This window comes from Carlito syrichta, unplaced genomic scaffold, assembly GCF_000164805.1.
Source record: "Carlito syrichta isolate Samal-C Ts95f unplaced genomic scaffold, Tarsius_syrichta-2.0.1 Scaffold274380, whole genome shotgun sequence".
Taxonomy (NCBI): domain Eukaryota; kingdom Metazoa; phylum Chordata; class Mammalia; order Primates; family Tarsiidae; genus Carlito; species Carlito syrichta.
In genome coordinates this window covers 111,739-128,949 of record NW_007218476.1, presented here as the reverse complement: position 1 = coordinate 128,949, position 17,211 = coordinate 111,739, and the positions used below count along the sequence as shown (strand labels likewise).

The following is a 17,211-nucleotide window of genomic DNA, read 5'->3' as shown; positions in this document are numbered from 1 at the left end:
TTTTTGTATTTCTCATTGTTAATATATAGAAATACAACTGATTTTTGTATTTTGATCTCACAACTAGCTACTTTTCTGAATTCATTTATAAACTCCAGTGGCTTTCTTGTGGATTCCTTGGGATATTCTATATGTAGGAACATATCATCTGTGAATATAGTTTTATTTCTCCCTTTCTAACATGGATGACTATTATTTCTTTTTCTTGTCTAATTACTCTTGCTAGAATTTTCAGTCCAGTGTTGAATAGCAGCAGTAAAAGTGGGCATCCTTGTCTTGTTCTGTTCTTAGGAGGCCAGATTTCAACCTTTTATCACTGGATGTGATGCTAGCTATGGGTTTTTCATCAATGCCCCTTATCTTGTTGAGGAAGTGCCCTCTATTCCTAGTTTTCTGAGTGTTTTTATGATGAAAGGGCATTGTACTTTGTCAAATGCCTTTTCTGTGTCAATTGAGGTGATCTCATGGCTTTTTTTCTCTCTTGGTTTTATTAATGTGATGTATTACATTGATTTTTTGTGTGTTAAACCACCTTTGTATCCCTGGGATAAATCTCATTTGGTCACTGTATATAATTCTCTTACTACTCAGCTAGATTTTATTTTCTGGTACTTTATTGAGGATTTTTCCATCTCTGCTCATAAGAGATATTGGTTTTGATTTTTCCATCTCTGCTCATAAGAGATATTGGTCAGAATTACCTTGATATCAAAACCAGATAAAGACATTACAAGAAAATTTTTCTTGTAATGTCTTTACCTGGTTTTGATATCAAGGTAATTCTGACACTGATAGAATTACTAAATGGGCTTGACATTCCTCTTTTATTTCTGAAAGACTTTAAGAAGGATTAGTGTTAATTCTTCAAACGTTTGGTAGAATTCACTTGTAAGACCATCTGGTCCTATATTTTCTTTGTTAGGTTTTTAAAATTATTATCATTGATTCAATCTCTGCTTATTGCTGGCCTGTTGAGGTTTTCTGTTTCTTCTTGAAGTAATTTGTGTGTTTTTATGAATTTATTCATTTCATCTATATTATCTAATTTGCAGTCATATAATTGTATTTTCTTAAAATTATTTTTATTTAGAACACTAGTAATCCATCACTTTTAGTTCTGATTTTAGTAATTTGAGTCTTTTCTCTTTTTCTTTTCAGTCTAAACTAAAGGTTTGTCAATTTTGTCGATTTTTTAAAATAAAATTAAGTTTTTATTTCATGGATTCCCTTATTTCTTTTCTCTATTTTAGTTATTTCTGCTTTAATATTCATTATTTCTTTCCTTCTGCTAGCTTTGGGGGTTTTTTATTTTTATTTTTTCTATCCATATGAATTTTAAGATCAGCTTTTGAATTTCTACAAAATAGCCCACTGGGATTTGATAGGGATTGTATAAAATCTATAGATGTATTTGGGAAATATTTCCATTCTAACCACATTAAATCTTCCAGTCTATGAAAAGGGGTGCCTTTTCATTAATTTAAATTATCGCAGATTTTTGTTAACAATGTTTTATAGCTGCCAAATACAAATCTTATACATTTTTGTTAAAATTTTAAGGGAACTTTTCTTAAATGGGCTTCAAATAAGCTCCTTTTGACACATGGTGGACCACGTCTTTCATACCACCACACAGTAATACAGAAACAGGCTCAAACACTGTTTCCTGCTATGTTCCCTGGCTTGCATTTGGGTAGCAAGGTCCTGACATTGCACGGTGGGCTCCAGGTCCAAGGGTCTTTAAGAGAAGCAGGATGGAAGGAAGCGACATGGAGTGGGTGAAAGTGCCAAGTGGCCCAGAGGGAGACACTGTGATTACAGTCCACAAGGGCTGTCTCAGCTCTCCACAAATCCAACTGCAATGTATGAGGAAGCTAATTTAGGGAACTACAGTGTGATATAATGTGTCATTCTTATTTAATAAATCATGCCATGGTCCACTCTATAAAACTTCTATTGTCTTGTTTTGTCTCCATCTACTCTGTTTTTCACTTTTAAGTTCCTCTGACTTCCACCATTAGCAGGGCAGTTCCTTTTAGAGAGGAGCAAAGGACACATGTGAAGGTCTCTCACTACCTTTATAAGCAGAAGAAATGCAGGCAGAAAGCACTAGGTCAAGTGAATTTCATGCAGGGAGAGAAGGAACTGGTGTTCTCAGTGGGGAATGGCCCCCAAGTGCTGGCAGCCAGGGTAGGGCCTGGAGGACTCCAGCAGACCGCCTTTTCCTCTGTTCTGACACAGACTGCCCCACAGGTGGGGGCTGCATGCTGTCCCCGGAGCCTGGGCTGGACCATCCCTCAGTGTATGGCCAGCTGGTGCCTCGGGTCAGTGCTAAGAGTAGAACTATTGCTGGATTTAGCCAGAAAAGAACATGGGGCCCATCCTACCACCTTCTCTGTCAACAGCCCTGTCTACTTGTCCAGCCTCAGTTCCCTCAGCTGCCACTGGGGTAAGCGTTGCTAGCTTAAAGGTCACCAGGATAGTGGGAGGAGACCCAAGTAGAGCCCATGGCACCGCCCCAGACCACGAAGTGCACCCCATAAATGTTGACTGTGTTTTTAACATTTTCATACCTACACTCCCAATCAACTTTTAGGGACAGGTAGGCCAACAATCTCATGAATCAATAGTAAGCATTCTATTTTGAATTTGGGAAGACAGTTATATGTTAATGAATAATGACTATAATTGCTGTTTTCTCTTGCTTAATGACAAAAATTGTGTCGGGAATAGCTGGAAATTAGGAAACGAAGATGCTTTCCACATTTTGTGTTTGCTACTTCATTTTCACAGAGAAATTACCAGTCCCTAAGTATTTATTATATGGTGAACAGACTTATTAAAAAAAGAAAAAAGAATATAAGAGCATGTTGTACTTTTTAGCACTGCCATTATTTACAGTACGTTATCTCATATGCTGCTATTATGATATTATTTTAAGAAGTAATATATGTTTCCATGCGTATACCAGGAGCTTCAATCCCATACAGCAAAAATGAGAATGTGTTATCAACATGTGGCATAATCAAAGTTAATTCATTCCAGTTAAAATTTTATCTTTTATACTGTTCTTTTATGTGGCCGCATTCACAATGTAGCTTCTGGGCTAAACATTAGACAGAAACAGGATACGTGAGTGGAGCAATAATGGCCTTACTCTTTAATATGAAGGAAGATTAGAATTGTATTAAATTACATGTTAATGGAAAAACAAAGCAAAAGATAATAGGGTGACAACTTTATGCTGCTGTAAAGTCTGGATTACAGGCATAGCTTTGCTGCTTATCAGTTGAATGTTGAATTTCATTTGAAAATTTGCTTTTAATTATATTAAATATAATATCAATATTCTCCCAATATATTAAAGTGCGTTAGTTGTAATTTGACTACCCAAGAAAGGAATGCACTGTGAAACTGTTGCAGCCTGGTCCCTCCTGTGAGATGGAATAAGCACCCAAGCATGTCGTAAAGTGAAGCTCTTTGGAGGTAAAAGATCTCTCATTCTTGAATTGGAGGATGTTTGCTGTGAGAAGATGCAGGAGGGGTCCCTTGGTTACCTTTGTGGGCAAAGCAGCCCAATATCCAGTCTTGATTTCTCAGGAAATACCTACCTTCTCTTCCAGTGGTCACTCCTTGGTAGGACAAGTCTGCCCTAATTTCTTGGAGATTTGTGCAGTTGTGTCCCTTCTTTATCCCACTCTTCCATGCCTGTGCTGGCCTGGACAACAAGTGGTCCTGGGCCTTGCATTTGGGGTCGCTTTGATTCCACACCTTCAACTAGCCATGGAGTGGATGTCTGGGCAGGTGATGGTGTCCTTACACTTTCCTGGAGAGGAGGCAGGGTTGACGTGGTGGGGAAACTGAGCTTCTCTTAGCGCTCTCTCTCTCTCTCTCTCTCTCTCTCTCTCTCTCTCTCTCTCTCTCTCTCTCTCGCTCTCTCTCTCTCTCTCTCTCTCTCTCTCTCTCTCTTGATCTCTCTCTCTCTCTCTCGATCTCTCTCTCTCTCATCCCTCTGTATGTTTCTTGGAGGGGTCAGAGCAGAGAGCCCTATGAATTTCTGGTGCCTGATCCCCAGGACTGCAGGTCACGCATCTCAGCTTGGTGATAGAGGTGAGTGATGCATAAACAGGAGAGACATCCATGGTGCTAGAGAAGCTGACAGAAGGAGTCAGTTCCATGATCCGAACCAAGGCATGAAGGTGGCCTGGAGAAGGACTGTGGACAGGCACAGAGCTGATACTTTTCTTCCCAATGAAGTGACCACTGCTCTTTCCTGTCTTGTCCTCAGCCTCAGGAAAGATACAGCAGAGTTGCCCTGTGTGGCACTGAGTCTTGGAGTGGGCATAGGGAAGAACCCTAGGCTGAGGGACACCGTGGGCAGAGTTTGCAGGGTTAGAAATGGCAGGTAGCTCAACTTGACAGAGCACAGCAGTGTGACAGGCAGTGTGCACAGCAAGACTGAGAGGGGCCTGGGCCAGCTCTTCTGGTCATCACAGAGCCTAGCACCTGGCCTGGGCCTGGGCCTGCCCCCGGGGTGGCACATGGGACACAAGGCAGGTGACCTTGCCTCGTAGCATTCACTTCAGTGGCAGACAGAGGAGCCAGGGCTCACTTGCTAAGCTGGTGGATGGACTGGAGTGCATTTAGGAGGGCAGCCTCACCAGTGGGGAATAAGGGGATGCAGGGAGAGCCATTGGGGGCCATCTCAATGGTCCTGGCAACAGATAACAAGGGTCTGAGCCATGGACAGGCCTCGGGATAAAGGAGTGAAGGCTGGGCTGCCTCATGAAAGGCAGGGCAGGAGTAGGAAGATGAGCAAGAGAATCAGTAGAGATAGAGTGCAGGCAGGGGTGGGGATCCCCAGGACCTTCTTCTCCAGGGACACTTGATACCTGGTCGCTTTCCTGGGAGGACGGGAGAGTGAGGTGCCTGCTCCCAGTCACTCAGTTGCCATAAATCAGGCCATGCCATGTCATCACCGCCAGTGCTATCCTTCTGCCGATCAGGGAAAGCTCGTCCACATCAACAGCGGGCCACAGGCAGGAGCCGGGTAGGAAAGGATGCAGCCTTGCTCTCATGGGAAGGTGCATGCCCAACCTCAGCTGACAGGTAACCTCAGGAAAGCCACCTCATGTTTCATCTGCCAGTGGGAATGCAAATTGTGATTGATACATACGTGTGCGACACATGAGTTTTGTAGACAATGTTGCTCATGAGGTACCAGGATGCTATTTTTCAAATTTCTTAAGCTGATCTACAAAACTAATATTCCCCGAAATCATTTATTTATTTAATGCCATACATCTAGCTGTCAAGAGCCCTGATGAACCAAATAGACATTAAATACTTGTCATTGTGTTACATCATTTGGGAACAACAGTACTTCCTCTTCTTATAGCCTCATTCTTTGGAGCAATGAGCTCTAAAGTCATGGCTGTCTTACTGGATGCCCTGTCCAAAAATGGACACTGACTACAGGAATTAAGATATTCTCGGTGAGGAGGGGGTGTCACATGTTCCGTTTCCTCAGTCCCTGGGGCCTCCTGCCATGGACCTGGTATTCAATGCCGTCTCTCTGTTTCCCACAGACCAGCAGTACTCATGGTCACCGACGCAACACTTCAATGAGGAGAGGTACTCGCCTGCCCCTAGGAATATGAAAGGACTCTCCACCAGCCGGACCCAGCCTCAGCTGTGCTCCGCGCACACGTGCGGCCTGCCACCCCCCGAGGACTGCGACCACACGCACGACCACCTCCACCATGGGCAGGAGGTGCGGCCGTCCTACCTGCTCAGCCCACCCGATGGCTGCCCGGTGGAGCACCACCGCTGCTCGCCACGCAGCTCTGTGCACTCGGAGTGCATGGTCATGCCAGTGATGCTGGGCGACCACGTGTCCAGCAGCACCTTCCCCCGCATGCACTACAGCTCGCACTATGACACGCGCGACGACTGTGCCACGGCCCATGCAGGCACCAAGATCAACCGCATCCCGGCCAATCTCCTGGACCAGTTTGAGAAGCAGCTTCCCAGGCACAGGGATGGGTTCCACACTCTGCAGTACCAGCGGGCATCGACCACGGCAGAACAGCGCAGTGAGAGCCCTGGGAGGATCCGGCACCTGGTCCACTCCGTGCAGAAGCTGTTCACCAAGTCACACTCACTGGAGGGCTCCTCCAAGAGCAATGTCAACGGGACCAAGGGGGAAGGCCGGGCAGATGACCACCATCATGGTCACCATGCCAAGCATGGCAAGAGGAGCAAGAGCAAGGAGCGCAAGCCAGAAAGCAAGCACAGGTCGGGCATGAGCAGCTGGTGGAGCTCGGATGACAACCTGGACAGTGACAGCACCTACCGCACACCCGGCGTGCTGAACAGGCACCACATGGACCCCCTCGCCCACTGCTACCCCGACGCGCTGCAGAGCCCCTTCGGGGACCTCTCCCTGAAGACTTCCAAAAGCAACAATGATGTCAAGTGCTCGGCCTGCGAGGGCTTGGCTCTGACACCCGATGCCAAGTATATGAAGCGCAGCTCCTGGTCCACGCTCACGGTCAGCCAGGCCAAGGAGGCCTACCGCAAGAGCTCGCTGAACCTGGACAAGCCCCTGATGCACCAGGACCTCAAGCCTTCCTTGAGGCCGTGCCACTACCTCCAGGTAGGGAGTCCCTGGTCACTATCTCCAGGTAGGGAGTCCCTGGTCACCCTCTCAGCACGGGGGGCTTAGGCGTTATTATTATAGGATTGACCAATAAGGAAGGTATAAATTGGTGGTGTATGTTATGGGATGCTTTGCAATGCACACATTCGGCTGGGCACAATGAAAAAAATGGCTCACAGCTATAATCCCGACACTTTGGGAGGCCAAGGCAGGAGGATTGCTCGAACCCAGGAATTTGAGACCAGCCTGGGCAACATAGCGAAAATTTCATCTCTACAAAAAATTTTAAAAATTAGCCGGGTGTGGTGGCACATGCCTGTAGTCCCAGCTACTCGGAAGGCTGAAACAGAAGGGTCGCCTGAGCCCAGGAGGTCAAGGCTGCGGTGAGCCATGATTGTGCCACTGCACTCCAGCCTGGATTACAGGATGAAACCCCAAATTAAAAAAAAGAAAAGAAATGCTCACATTTGTGGAATGGCTAACCTGAATTCATTAAAATATGCTTATCTCACACACTTATCTTCTGTGGTGAGAACACTTAAAATCTGCTCTCTTAGCGATTTTCAGGTAAGTGATACATTATTAACTGTAGTTCCCATGATGTCCAAGAGATCTCTTGAACTTACTTCTCCTGTCTCACTAAAATGTTGTCCTTAGGCCCACATCTCCTCAGTTCCTCCCATCCCAGCCCCTAGCAGCCATCGCTCTGCTCTTTGATCCTATGAGTTCAAATTTTATAGGTCCCACACAGTATCTGTCTTTCTGAGCCTGGCTTATTTAACTCAACATATGTCCTCCAGGTTTTCCCGCGTTGCACAAATGACAGAATTTCCTTCTTTTTAAGGCTGAATAATATTCTACGGTGTATGTATTCCACACTTTCTTTATTCGTTCATGGACAGGTACACAGGCTGAATACGTGTCTTGATTTCGTGAATAGTACACAGGGTCACACCCCAGTACTGACAGGAAAATGTCACACATGATGTTGGCCCACTCTAGGAAGGCCCTTGAGGCATCTTAATTCCTCCTTTGAACCATCACTCTAAAGTCAGTGACCCATTTTTTTAATGCTGTTAAGGCTGCAGAAGATAGCAACAGCAACAAAAATGCAAGGAGGCACCACCCTAAAAAAGAATTATTCATTGGAAGGTGGGTGTTCTAGGAAGCCATTGGCATCAGTGTATCAGTGAGCATTGTTGTGAGAGGCTGCGTTCAGCTTCAGTGATTCTTTCTGCGGCAAACAGGTGACTGGTTCTTCCATCATAACAATGTAACTTGCCCATGTCATGCTAAGCATTCAGTATTTTTTTACCCAAAACAGCATGACCCCCATGCCCCACCCTCCCCATTCGTCTCACCTGAGCAACTGTCTTTTGTTTCCCCGGATGAAAAAAGTCCTCAAAGGGAAATATTTTGCCAACGTGGAAGAGGTGAAACAAAAATGGCAGAAGCACTAAAAGTTTAGCATCAAAATGGACGAGGTCAAAAACTTTTGGGCAGAGGAAAAAACCTCTCAATAGGTATATTGCATCAGCTGGAGAGTACTCTGAAGGTGACTGAAGTTTAAACATGTAAGAATAGGTACACAATATTTTAATAAACAAATTCTGGGGTTTTGGGGTCCCTCCTCATACATAAACCTGCGTTAATGTTTTTTCATTTGAAAGCTGATGCTTTGGCCTGATGGAAATGGGCCCGTGGCTTTAATCAGTTCACTTCCCATACCTAACAATCATGTCTTTAAGCCTCATAACAACAAGTCTGCTTATGAAAATGGGTCTGTTTCTCTGCAGTGTAGATTAAATGAATTTACCAATGGCATAAACAAAGACTGTGGATTGGTAGAGGTGGCATACTATGAAATTCTCTATGTTATGTAATTTCCATGGCTATCTCTGAATCCCATCACTGAGTATACTGATGGAGGCTTCGGATCCCTGGAAGACACCTACACCTTTTTAGGATGTCTCTAGAGTGACTTCCAGCAGACAGTGGTGTTATGGGCAAAATTTGAAAGTCGTGTGTGTGTGTGTGTGTGTGTGTGTGTGTGTGTGTGTGTGTGTGTGTGTGTAAAATATCTGTCCCAATTCACACATTGCTTCTGCTTGCCTGAGAGCAGTTGCTGTAGGCCAGGCGTGGGGGTAGAGAAATCTTCATAGAATAGCAAGTAATAGCTCTCTGAGTCATCAGGCAGTCAGTTAAGGGGGCAGATAAATAACTATGAGTCTTTGCAGGAGTCACATGGTGACAAATCATTTCCTCAGCACCTGCTGTCCTGGTACCTTGTCCATGTCTCAATGGTTCTGTTTGGGATGGAAATGTTAACCAAATTGCTTTTATAGACACATTTATCCAGAGAGACAAACTGGTAGTTGGATGAAATATTATTTTTATGGCAATGGAAGAGGCTAACATTTTGCGTCAGTTGGCAAACCCTATGGTACCCAAATGTTAAATTTATCTCTACTTATTTAAAGGAGTTTGGTAGGTAGAATTGGGGTTCCTCTTCATTTTGCATCAGTTGGCAAACCCTATAGTATCCAGGTGTTAAATTTATCTCTACTTATCTAAAGGAGTTTGGTAGGTAGAATTGGGGTTCCTCTTCATGACCACAGAAGCAAAGCATTCTTGTTTTTTTCTGCTGGGGTACCTGGGATCAGTAGTTCAGTGTTTCTTGAGCATGTCAGAATGATACTCCAAACATGGTGTTTGGGCCCCCAAAGCCCGGCCCTGTCCACCAGCCCTCACCACACCTTCCTGCAGGGCTCTGGCCCCCGGGCCCGCTTTCTCTCTGAAGAATCTTCTGCCCACTCTCCCCATTAAGCACTCGTTCTCTGCCTCCAACAGCTGTTCAATGGTATAATTATGGGAAATGCCAATCATATACAAAGGTGAATCCCAAACACCTGTCACCCATTTTCAAGACCTACCAGTCCACAGCCAACCTTCTTCCATCTGTGCCCACCCCTTGGGATAGGTTGAAACAAATCCCAGCATCATGGAATTGCAGCTGTAAATATCCCTGTATTTAGCTCTGAGAGATCTACACTGAAAAATAAGAACTTAGTTTTTGAAACATAACTACAATACATTATCAAACACTTAAAAAAGAATAACTCTTCAATATTTCCAAATGCCTATCTAGTCAATATCCAAATTCCCCTGAGGGCTCACAATCTCTTTTTAGCAGCTTTTTATTTTTTTTAATCAGGATCCAGAAAGGGGCCTATGTGGCAATGGGTTGATTGGTCTCTTTAAAAATCTTCTAGTCACATAAGGGAATGATTGCAGAGATGTGTGATGGAATTGTGGGGGTGGGGGGGTGGGGTAAGGCATTATTGTAGCTGTCAACTCATTAGTCCTCTTGCTTTATTTCATAAATAATAAAACTAAAATCTAAAATTCTCAAAAAAAAAAAATCTTCTAGTCTATAGGTTCCATTTAGTTTCTCTTTTCCTCCCTTTTTATTTTTTATTTTTTGGTTTTTGAACCAGTTCCTGGTCTGATCATTTCCCACCATCTGCATTCCTTCTGTGGGCCATTCAGATGTTCCTCTGGCCCTGGAACTTAGGTCTGTAGTCAGCTGGAGCTCTAGGGGTTCCCTGCCCCACACCCTCTCGATGGTGTACGAGTGTTAGCCACTAAATATCTTATGCTCATCGCTCACATTTCTCAGTAAGCCTCTATGAGCCCTGAGGGCAGAAACTATGTCAACCCTCCCCCTTCTCTTCTCCCCACTGCCCCTCCCAGCTTGGGCGACCCAGCAAGGCAGGGGCTGGTGCAGGTGAGAGTGGATCAGTCAAGCTGTTGTCCTAACAAAACGCATTTTCCAGACTTCAAAGCACTACGATCCTTTATAGCAACCTGTAAAAGATGACAAGCTGTGATTTGACCCTGTGAAAAGATCTCCTCGTAGTCAACGATGCCAAAACTAGGACCAGAAAGGAAGGAGAAAGCATCACCACGCCCTGCCATCCACTCACACCCTACCCCACCAATGGCACCTCGGTTTCCCAGAAGTGATGGCCCCTGTGTGTCCCTCCTGAAGTGTAGCACCTTCCTCAGTCACCAGCCTACTTTCACAGTGTCTACTGAGATGATGTCACTGTGCTGACTTTGGGGACCACTGCCCAGAAGGACGACCAGGCAGCTCTGGGAACAGCAGTGACTTTTGTGGAGTCTCACTCGAGGGCGTTTCTTCCCAGTGACTCGCTCTATGACTCTCTCCCCTTCTCCTCTCCTACCCCTTGGGGATGCAGCTCCCTGACTCTCTTCCCTTCTCCCCCTCTCCCACCCCTTGAGGATGCAGCTCTGTGACTTTCTCCCCTTCTCCTATTCTCCCACCCCTTGGGGCTGCAGCTCCCTGACTCTCTCCTCTTCTCCCCCTCTCCCATCCCTTGGGGATACAGTTCCCGGGCTCCCTCTCCTTCTCTCCCACTCCCTTGGGGATGCAACTCCCCTCTGCCCCTCTGGCCCTCTTCGGTCACCACAAGAACACCTGCCAAAATATTTGTGGAGATGAACTCCATGAATCGTGTGCATCTCCTTGGGCTGTTTTTGTCCCAGGACAGGAATGAATTTATGCCAGCATTTTCAAAGATGTCCTCATGGACTGCTCCCTGCTGTCAATTGTGTTAGGGTTTCTGGGGGAATGCCACAGGTTCCTGACTCCTCACAAGCCCAGATTTCATTTCACAACCAGAACAGAGGGGAATTACAAGAATGTATAGGTGCTACTCTAAGAGTAAGATTTAAAAGACTAAGGAGGGAGACATAAATGTTCATGAGCTCCACAGTAAGTCCACCACATACAAGCCTTCAAGTTGAGAATTTTCAAAGTTACAAATGTGTGTTTGCATGTCTAATCACATAAGTCAGTTCCCGTGTCTGGCATACGTTGTTATGTGTATGCATCCTCTACAAATGGTTGTGCTTTTGTGTACTTTGCTGTACGGTGCTCTGTAGAACACAGCACTACAGTATCTTTATTTCAAGCCCAGGATGTTCAGAAGCAAGTATAAAAGCAGCAGTGATGTAGCTGGCACTGTATAGCTCATTGTGCTAGTTGGGAACCAAGGCTAACTTTGTTGGACTTAAGAACAAATTGAACTTACAAATGCACTCTCAGAATGGAACTCATTTGTTTGTAGGAGATGTACTGTATTCATTTTTTCACACAGAACTAGAGAGGTTTGCAGCTGAACAAAGGATTACTTTGTGTTTTCCCCTTTGGTTTATATAGCATACAAGGGGAGGATCCCCCCCAAACAGAATTTTTTTATAAAAAATTGTATATTTATTGTTACATGTTTAAACTTCGGCCACCTTCAAAGTATAATTCATTCGATGGAATACACCTTTCATGACACTTTTTCCACTGCTCAAAACAGGTTTTTGAACTTGTCAATTTTGATACCTGTTAGTGCTTCTACCTCTTTTTATTTCACCTCTTCCACATCTGCAAAACGTTTCCTTTTGAGAACTTTTGCCATCCAGGGAAACAAAACAAAGTCACTCGGGTTGAGATCAAGGGAATAGAGATGGTGGGGTGCAGGGGTTATGCTGCTTTTGGTCAAAAACTACTGAACATTCAGCGTGGTATGGGCAGGTGCACTTGCAAATCACCCATCATGAAGTAGGCAAACAGGTTGAAAGAATCTCCCCCAAAATTCCTTGAAGCTGAACACAGCCTCTCACAACAAAGCTAGCTGGTTCACTGATGCCAATGGGTTCCTAGAACACTTACCTAGTGAGGAAGCCTATACTAAAGGGGCCCCCCCATCAAAACATAAATCCACTTTTGGAGGTCCCCGCTCATATGTTGTTAAACATTAAAGGAAGATTTTCTGTTGTTTAAGTGGGTCAAAATAGACAATAAATAAAACTAAAGACAGTTTTGGCCCTACACCACTCTTTCACAGAGCTCTTGTTTTCACATTGTCCGTATCAGCAGACACAGCATCTGAGGTCAAGTTTTCAATGAACAATGTTCAAATGTGGGCAAGGGATTCTCTGCAGCTCAGCACAGGGTCCAATGGGCTCACCATGTTGGGTGGAATGGAAGGTTCTAGGGACACAGAGACAGGAAGAAACACCTGCATCTGGTCTGGGAGAGCTCACAGACGCCGATCAGATGGAGGGACAGTGGGCCTCTTGTCCTCTCCTACAGAGACCTGGGCAGCCCCACCCCTCTGTCTCTGTCCCCCACATGCCTCCTCTTACTCCTGTCCTCCCTGTGACCAGGAAGGTGGAGACCTGCCGTTGTCCTGGCCCAGCCTTAGCCGGGTCCCTCCTGGTGAAGAGGGGACAACTCAGGCTTTCTGAGCTGCCATTTTGTTTGAGATATCCCACTGTGTTCACGTGCAAGAGTTTGTTTGACTTTTTCCATGTGAAGCTTGTCCATCTTGACAAAAGGAGGAAAAGGCAGAGAGGGGAACAGAGTGGGACAGAAATGCCAAGCAATGGAAGCATCTCCACATTTGACATTGTTTCAGGACTCCCTACTCCCTGCCCCTCCTGCCATGTCCCAGACGGGGCGCTGATCCTGCTCTCAGCTGTGTCTCACGCTGGGCACTGATCAGTCTCTGCAGCCATTTGTCAGAAGACCTTTAAACTCTGTTCTGCAATTGTGCTGATTCCTGCCTTCGGAGGCAGCTGGATGTTCAGCATGACACACGTGAAGTTTCCAGTTGGGCACAAACACATATCTTAACCATGCTGGCTCTCCCAGCTGCATTTTTCCAACAGGTAGTCCTACATGGTGTAGTTTGGAAAAACCCTCCATCTTTTATGAAATAGAACCAGATCCTGGTTTTTTTTTTTGTTTCTACAATAAGCCTTTGGAGAACTGCGTAGGCCTGCGTGAAAACAGAATTCCAGCTGCAAGTGGAGTGTGTGGTCTGTGGGGACTTGGACCGCCTCTGACCTTCTCTGCGAGGCCTGCCCAGCTGCCTCTGTGACACTGCCTATTTGTAGCCTTCTCGCATACATCTCCCCAATCTCTGCCATGGTCTTTATTGAGGGGTTCTGCAGTCTGTGATCTTCTCCCCATCAAGACCCAAGCCTCATACTCTGCTTAGTCTCACACTCAAAGTAAAGACTCATGAGGACATGCATGTGTCCTACCGTGCCCAGAGGACACTTACTTCTATGGTGACTATCCAGCCACTGAGATATCCGGTGCTCCAAAACTGTGGGGGAAGGAGGCACTGAGACCCTGGCCCCTCTGCTCCACTGTGTCCCCACATTTCCAGGAAGGTCGCATCGCAGCCTCTAAAGTACTTCCAACTCCAGAAAACCTGTGGTTCTGACAAGCTTCTCGGGAAACTTGCCTGCATTCACAGTTTTAATTGGGCTCCTGTCCTGAGGAGCACTGATGCCTCACAGGATGGATACCCACAAGGCCAGCTGGCTCTCATGGGCTAGACACCTGGCCTGGCCGGCCTGGCTGCACGCTGCCCCAGGTGCATGTGCACAGCTGGAAAGGAAGGCTCCTGTCCTAAGGGATACTGATGCCTCACAGGATGGATACCCACACGGCCAGTCAGGCCTCACAGGATAGACACCCACATGGCTGGCTTGGCTGCACGCCACTCCAGGTGCCATGTGTACAACTGGCAAAGAAGGCGTTAGCTTTCAACGGCTCCTGGATTTGCTTGTGGACCCTCTAGTGACAGGGAAGTTGCACTGTAGTCATTCCTCACTCCAAACCTGTACTGAAGCATCAAGGCAGGAAGGAACTTCCTTTTTTAAATATTTTCATTTTAGATTCAAGGGGTACATGTGCAGATGTGTTACATGGACATACTACATAGTGGGGAGGCTTGGGCTTCTAGTGGGCCTATCACCCAAATGGTAAGCATGGTACCCAATAGGTAATCTTTCTCTTTTTTAAAATCTTTTTTATTTTAAAGACATAGGGTACAGTTCAGGGCTAGGTATACAAATGTTCCTTATGCAGGTACCCTTGTTGATGAGGAGAGCCTCAACCTCCCCCACCAGATTCCCACTACTGCCAATCCCACCCCATCCCACTCCCCACCCCCCACCCGGCAGTTTCCCACTACTGCCAATCCTTTTCTTACAGTATTATGATAATTGTTCAAGGTCCACTTATGTATGTGAACTTGTGATACTCAGTTCTTTGTTTCTATGATAGATCACTCAGTATTATACACTGTAAGCCTATCCAAGTTGCTGTGAAGTTCGTATAAATTAATAAGTAATCTTTCTACCTGCACACGTATGTTTGTTGTAGCTCTATTCACAATAGCAAAAACATGGAACCAACCGTGTTGCCCATCGAAGCTGGACTGGATAAAAAAAAGTGGTACATATACACAATGGAATATTATGCAACCATAAAGAAGGACAAATATATGGACTTTGCAGCAACTTGAATGGATTTGGAGTCAATCATACTCAGTGATTTATCACAGAAACAAAGAATTGAGTTCCATATGTTCTCACTCATAAGCTGACCTTGAGCAATTACAACGCTATAAGAAAGCAATTGGCAGTAGTGGAAAACTGTCGGGGGGGTGGGATTGGCAGTTGAGGGAAACTGTTGAGGGAGGGAGGGGCATGCCTCATCAACAAGGGTACCTGCATGATCAATGTTTATATACCAAACCCTGAATTGTACCCCACATCTTTACAATAAATAATTAAATAAAAGAAATATTGGTATTAAAGGCAACCTTTGGTAAACCTATGGATGTAAAAAATAAAAATAATAAGCAATCTTTCAAGCCTCATCCCCCACCCACTCTTCCCCCTTTTCGTGTCCCATGTTTCCATCTTTATGTCTGTGTATACCCATGTGTACACATAAGTTAGAACATGCAGTGTTTTCTTTTCTGTTTCTTAGTTATTTCTCTAAGGATAATGGCTGCCAGCTCCATCCACATGGCTACAAAAGACATGATTTCATTCTTCTTTATGACTGTGTAGTATTCCATGGTGTGTGTGTGTGTGTGTGTGTGTGTGTGTGTGTGTCACATTTTTTTACCATCACTGACAGACATGGAATCAACTGGGTCCATCACTGCCAGACATAGAATCAACTGGGTTGATTCCATGTCTTTACTTTTGTGAATAATGTGGCAAAGGGCATACAATACAGAAATCTAATATAAAGATTTATTTTCCTTTGGGTAAATAGACAGTAGTGGGATTGCTGCATTAAATTGTAGTTCTATTCTTAGATTTTTGAGAAATCTCCATACTGTTTTCCATAGGGGTTGAATTAATTTACAATCCCACCAGCAGTGTATGAGGGTTCTGTTTTCTCTGCAACCTCACCAACATCTGTTTTTGTTTTGTTTTGCTTTTTCTTTTTAATGATAGCCATTCTGGCTGGTGTGAAATGGCATCTCATGTGGTTTAATTTGCATTTATCTGAAGATCAGTGATGTTGAGCATTTTTCATATGTTTACTGGCCACTCCTGAGTCTTCTTCTGAGAAATGTCTGTTCATGTCCTTTGTCCACTTTGTAATGTGGGGTTATTTAGTTTTTTCTTATTGAGTTTTTTGTGGGGTCTGGATATCAGTCTTTTGTTGGATGCACAGTTTGCTGATATTTTCTCCCATTCAACAGTTGTCTGTTTACTCTGTTGATTATATCTTTTGCTGCACAGAAGCTTTTTAATTCAAGCCCCATTTATCTATTTTTGTTTTGTTGCATTTGTTTTTGAGGACTTGGTCGCAAAATCTTTGACCAGGCCATTGTTCAGAAGAATTTTTCCTTTGTTTTCTTCTAGATTTTTTTTTTTTTTTTTTTTGAGTTGGAGTCTCACTCTGTCACCCAGACTGCAGTGCAGTGGCCGCTCCCGGCCACCGCAGCCTCAACCTGCTGGGCTCCAACGATCCTTCCGCCTCAGCCTTCCAAGTAGCTGGAACTACAGGCATGCGCTACCACGCCCGGCTAATCTTTTTTTAATTTATTGTAGAGATGAGGTCTCGCCAAGTTGCCCAGGCGGGTCTCGAACCCGCGGACTCAGGCAATCCACTCACCTCAGCCTCCCAAAGGTGCAGGATTACAGGCTGAGTCACCGAGCCCGGCTCTTCTAGAATTTTTTAAAGTTTCCAGTGTTACATTTAAGTCTTTAATTTATCTTTAGTTTTTTTTTTAATATGGTGAGAGATGGGGTCCAGTTTCATTATTCTGCATATACCTTCCAATTTTCTCAGCACTGCTTACTGGATATTTTTGTCAACTTTGTTAAAGATCAGTTGGTTGTAGGGAGGAACTTCTGATCTCCTTTGAAACCACTTTGAACCCAGACTTACAGCCAAGATTCCTTTCTGCAATCTTTGACACTTGTGGTCTGAATCCCCATGGTATTTACTAATGTGTGGCCTATAACTTTCCCATTTGCCGTCTATTTGCCCTAAAATTCCTCTTGTAAGATGAAGTAGTGGCCTCCCATCAGAACCACGAGTGGATGTGTGCCCCATCACCACACACACATTCTCTCTCTCTCTCTCTCTCTCTCTCTCTCTCTCTCTCTCTCTCTCTCTCTCTCTCTCTCTCCTCTCCATATCC

At 44.9% G+C, this 17,211-nt stretch overlaps 1 protein-coding gene across 2 annotated transcripts in view; it reads left to right on the top strand.

Moving 5' to 3' along the window:
• The first annotated feature begins 5,641 nt into the window (after positions 1 to 5,641).
• DLGAP2 (DLG associated protein 2) overlaps positions 5,642 to 17,211 on the top strand; it is a 114,743-nt gene continuing 103,173 nt past the window's right edge. The window contains exon 1 of one of the 2 annotated variants that reach the window (XM_008052430.2): positions 5,642 to 6,658. In XM_008052430.2, the coding sequence (XP_008050621.1) occupies positions 5,657 to 6,658 (1,002 nt within the window). In that variant the 5' untranslated portion in view covers positions 5,642 to 5,656. The remainder of the gene's footprint in view (positions 6,659 to 17,211) is intronic. The other variant, XM_008052431.1, reaches the window with a different exon arrangement.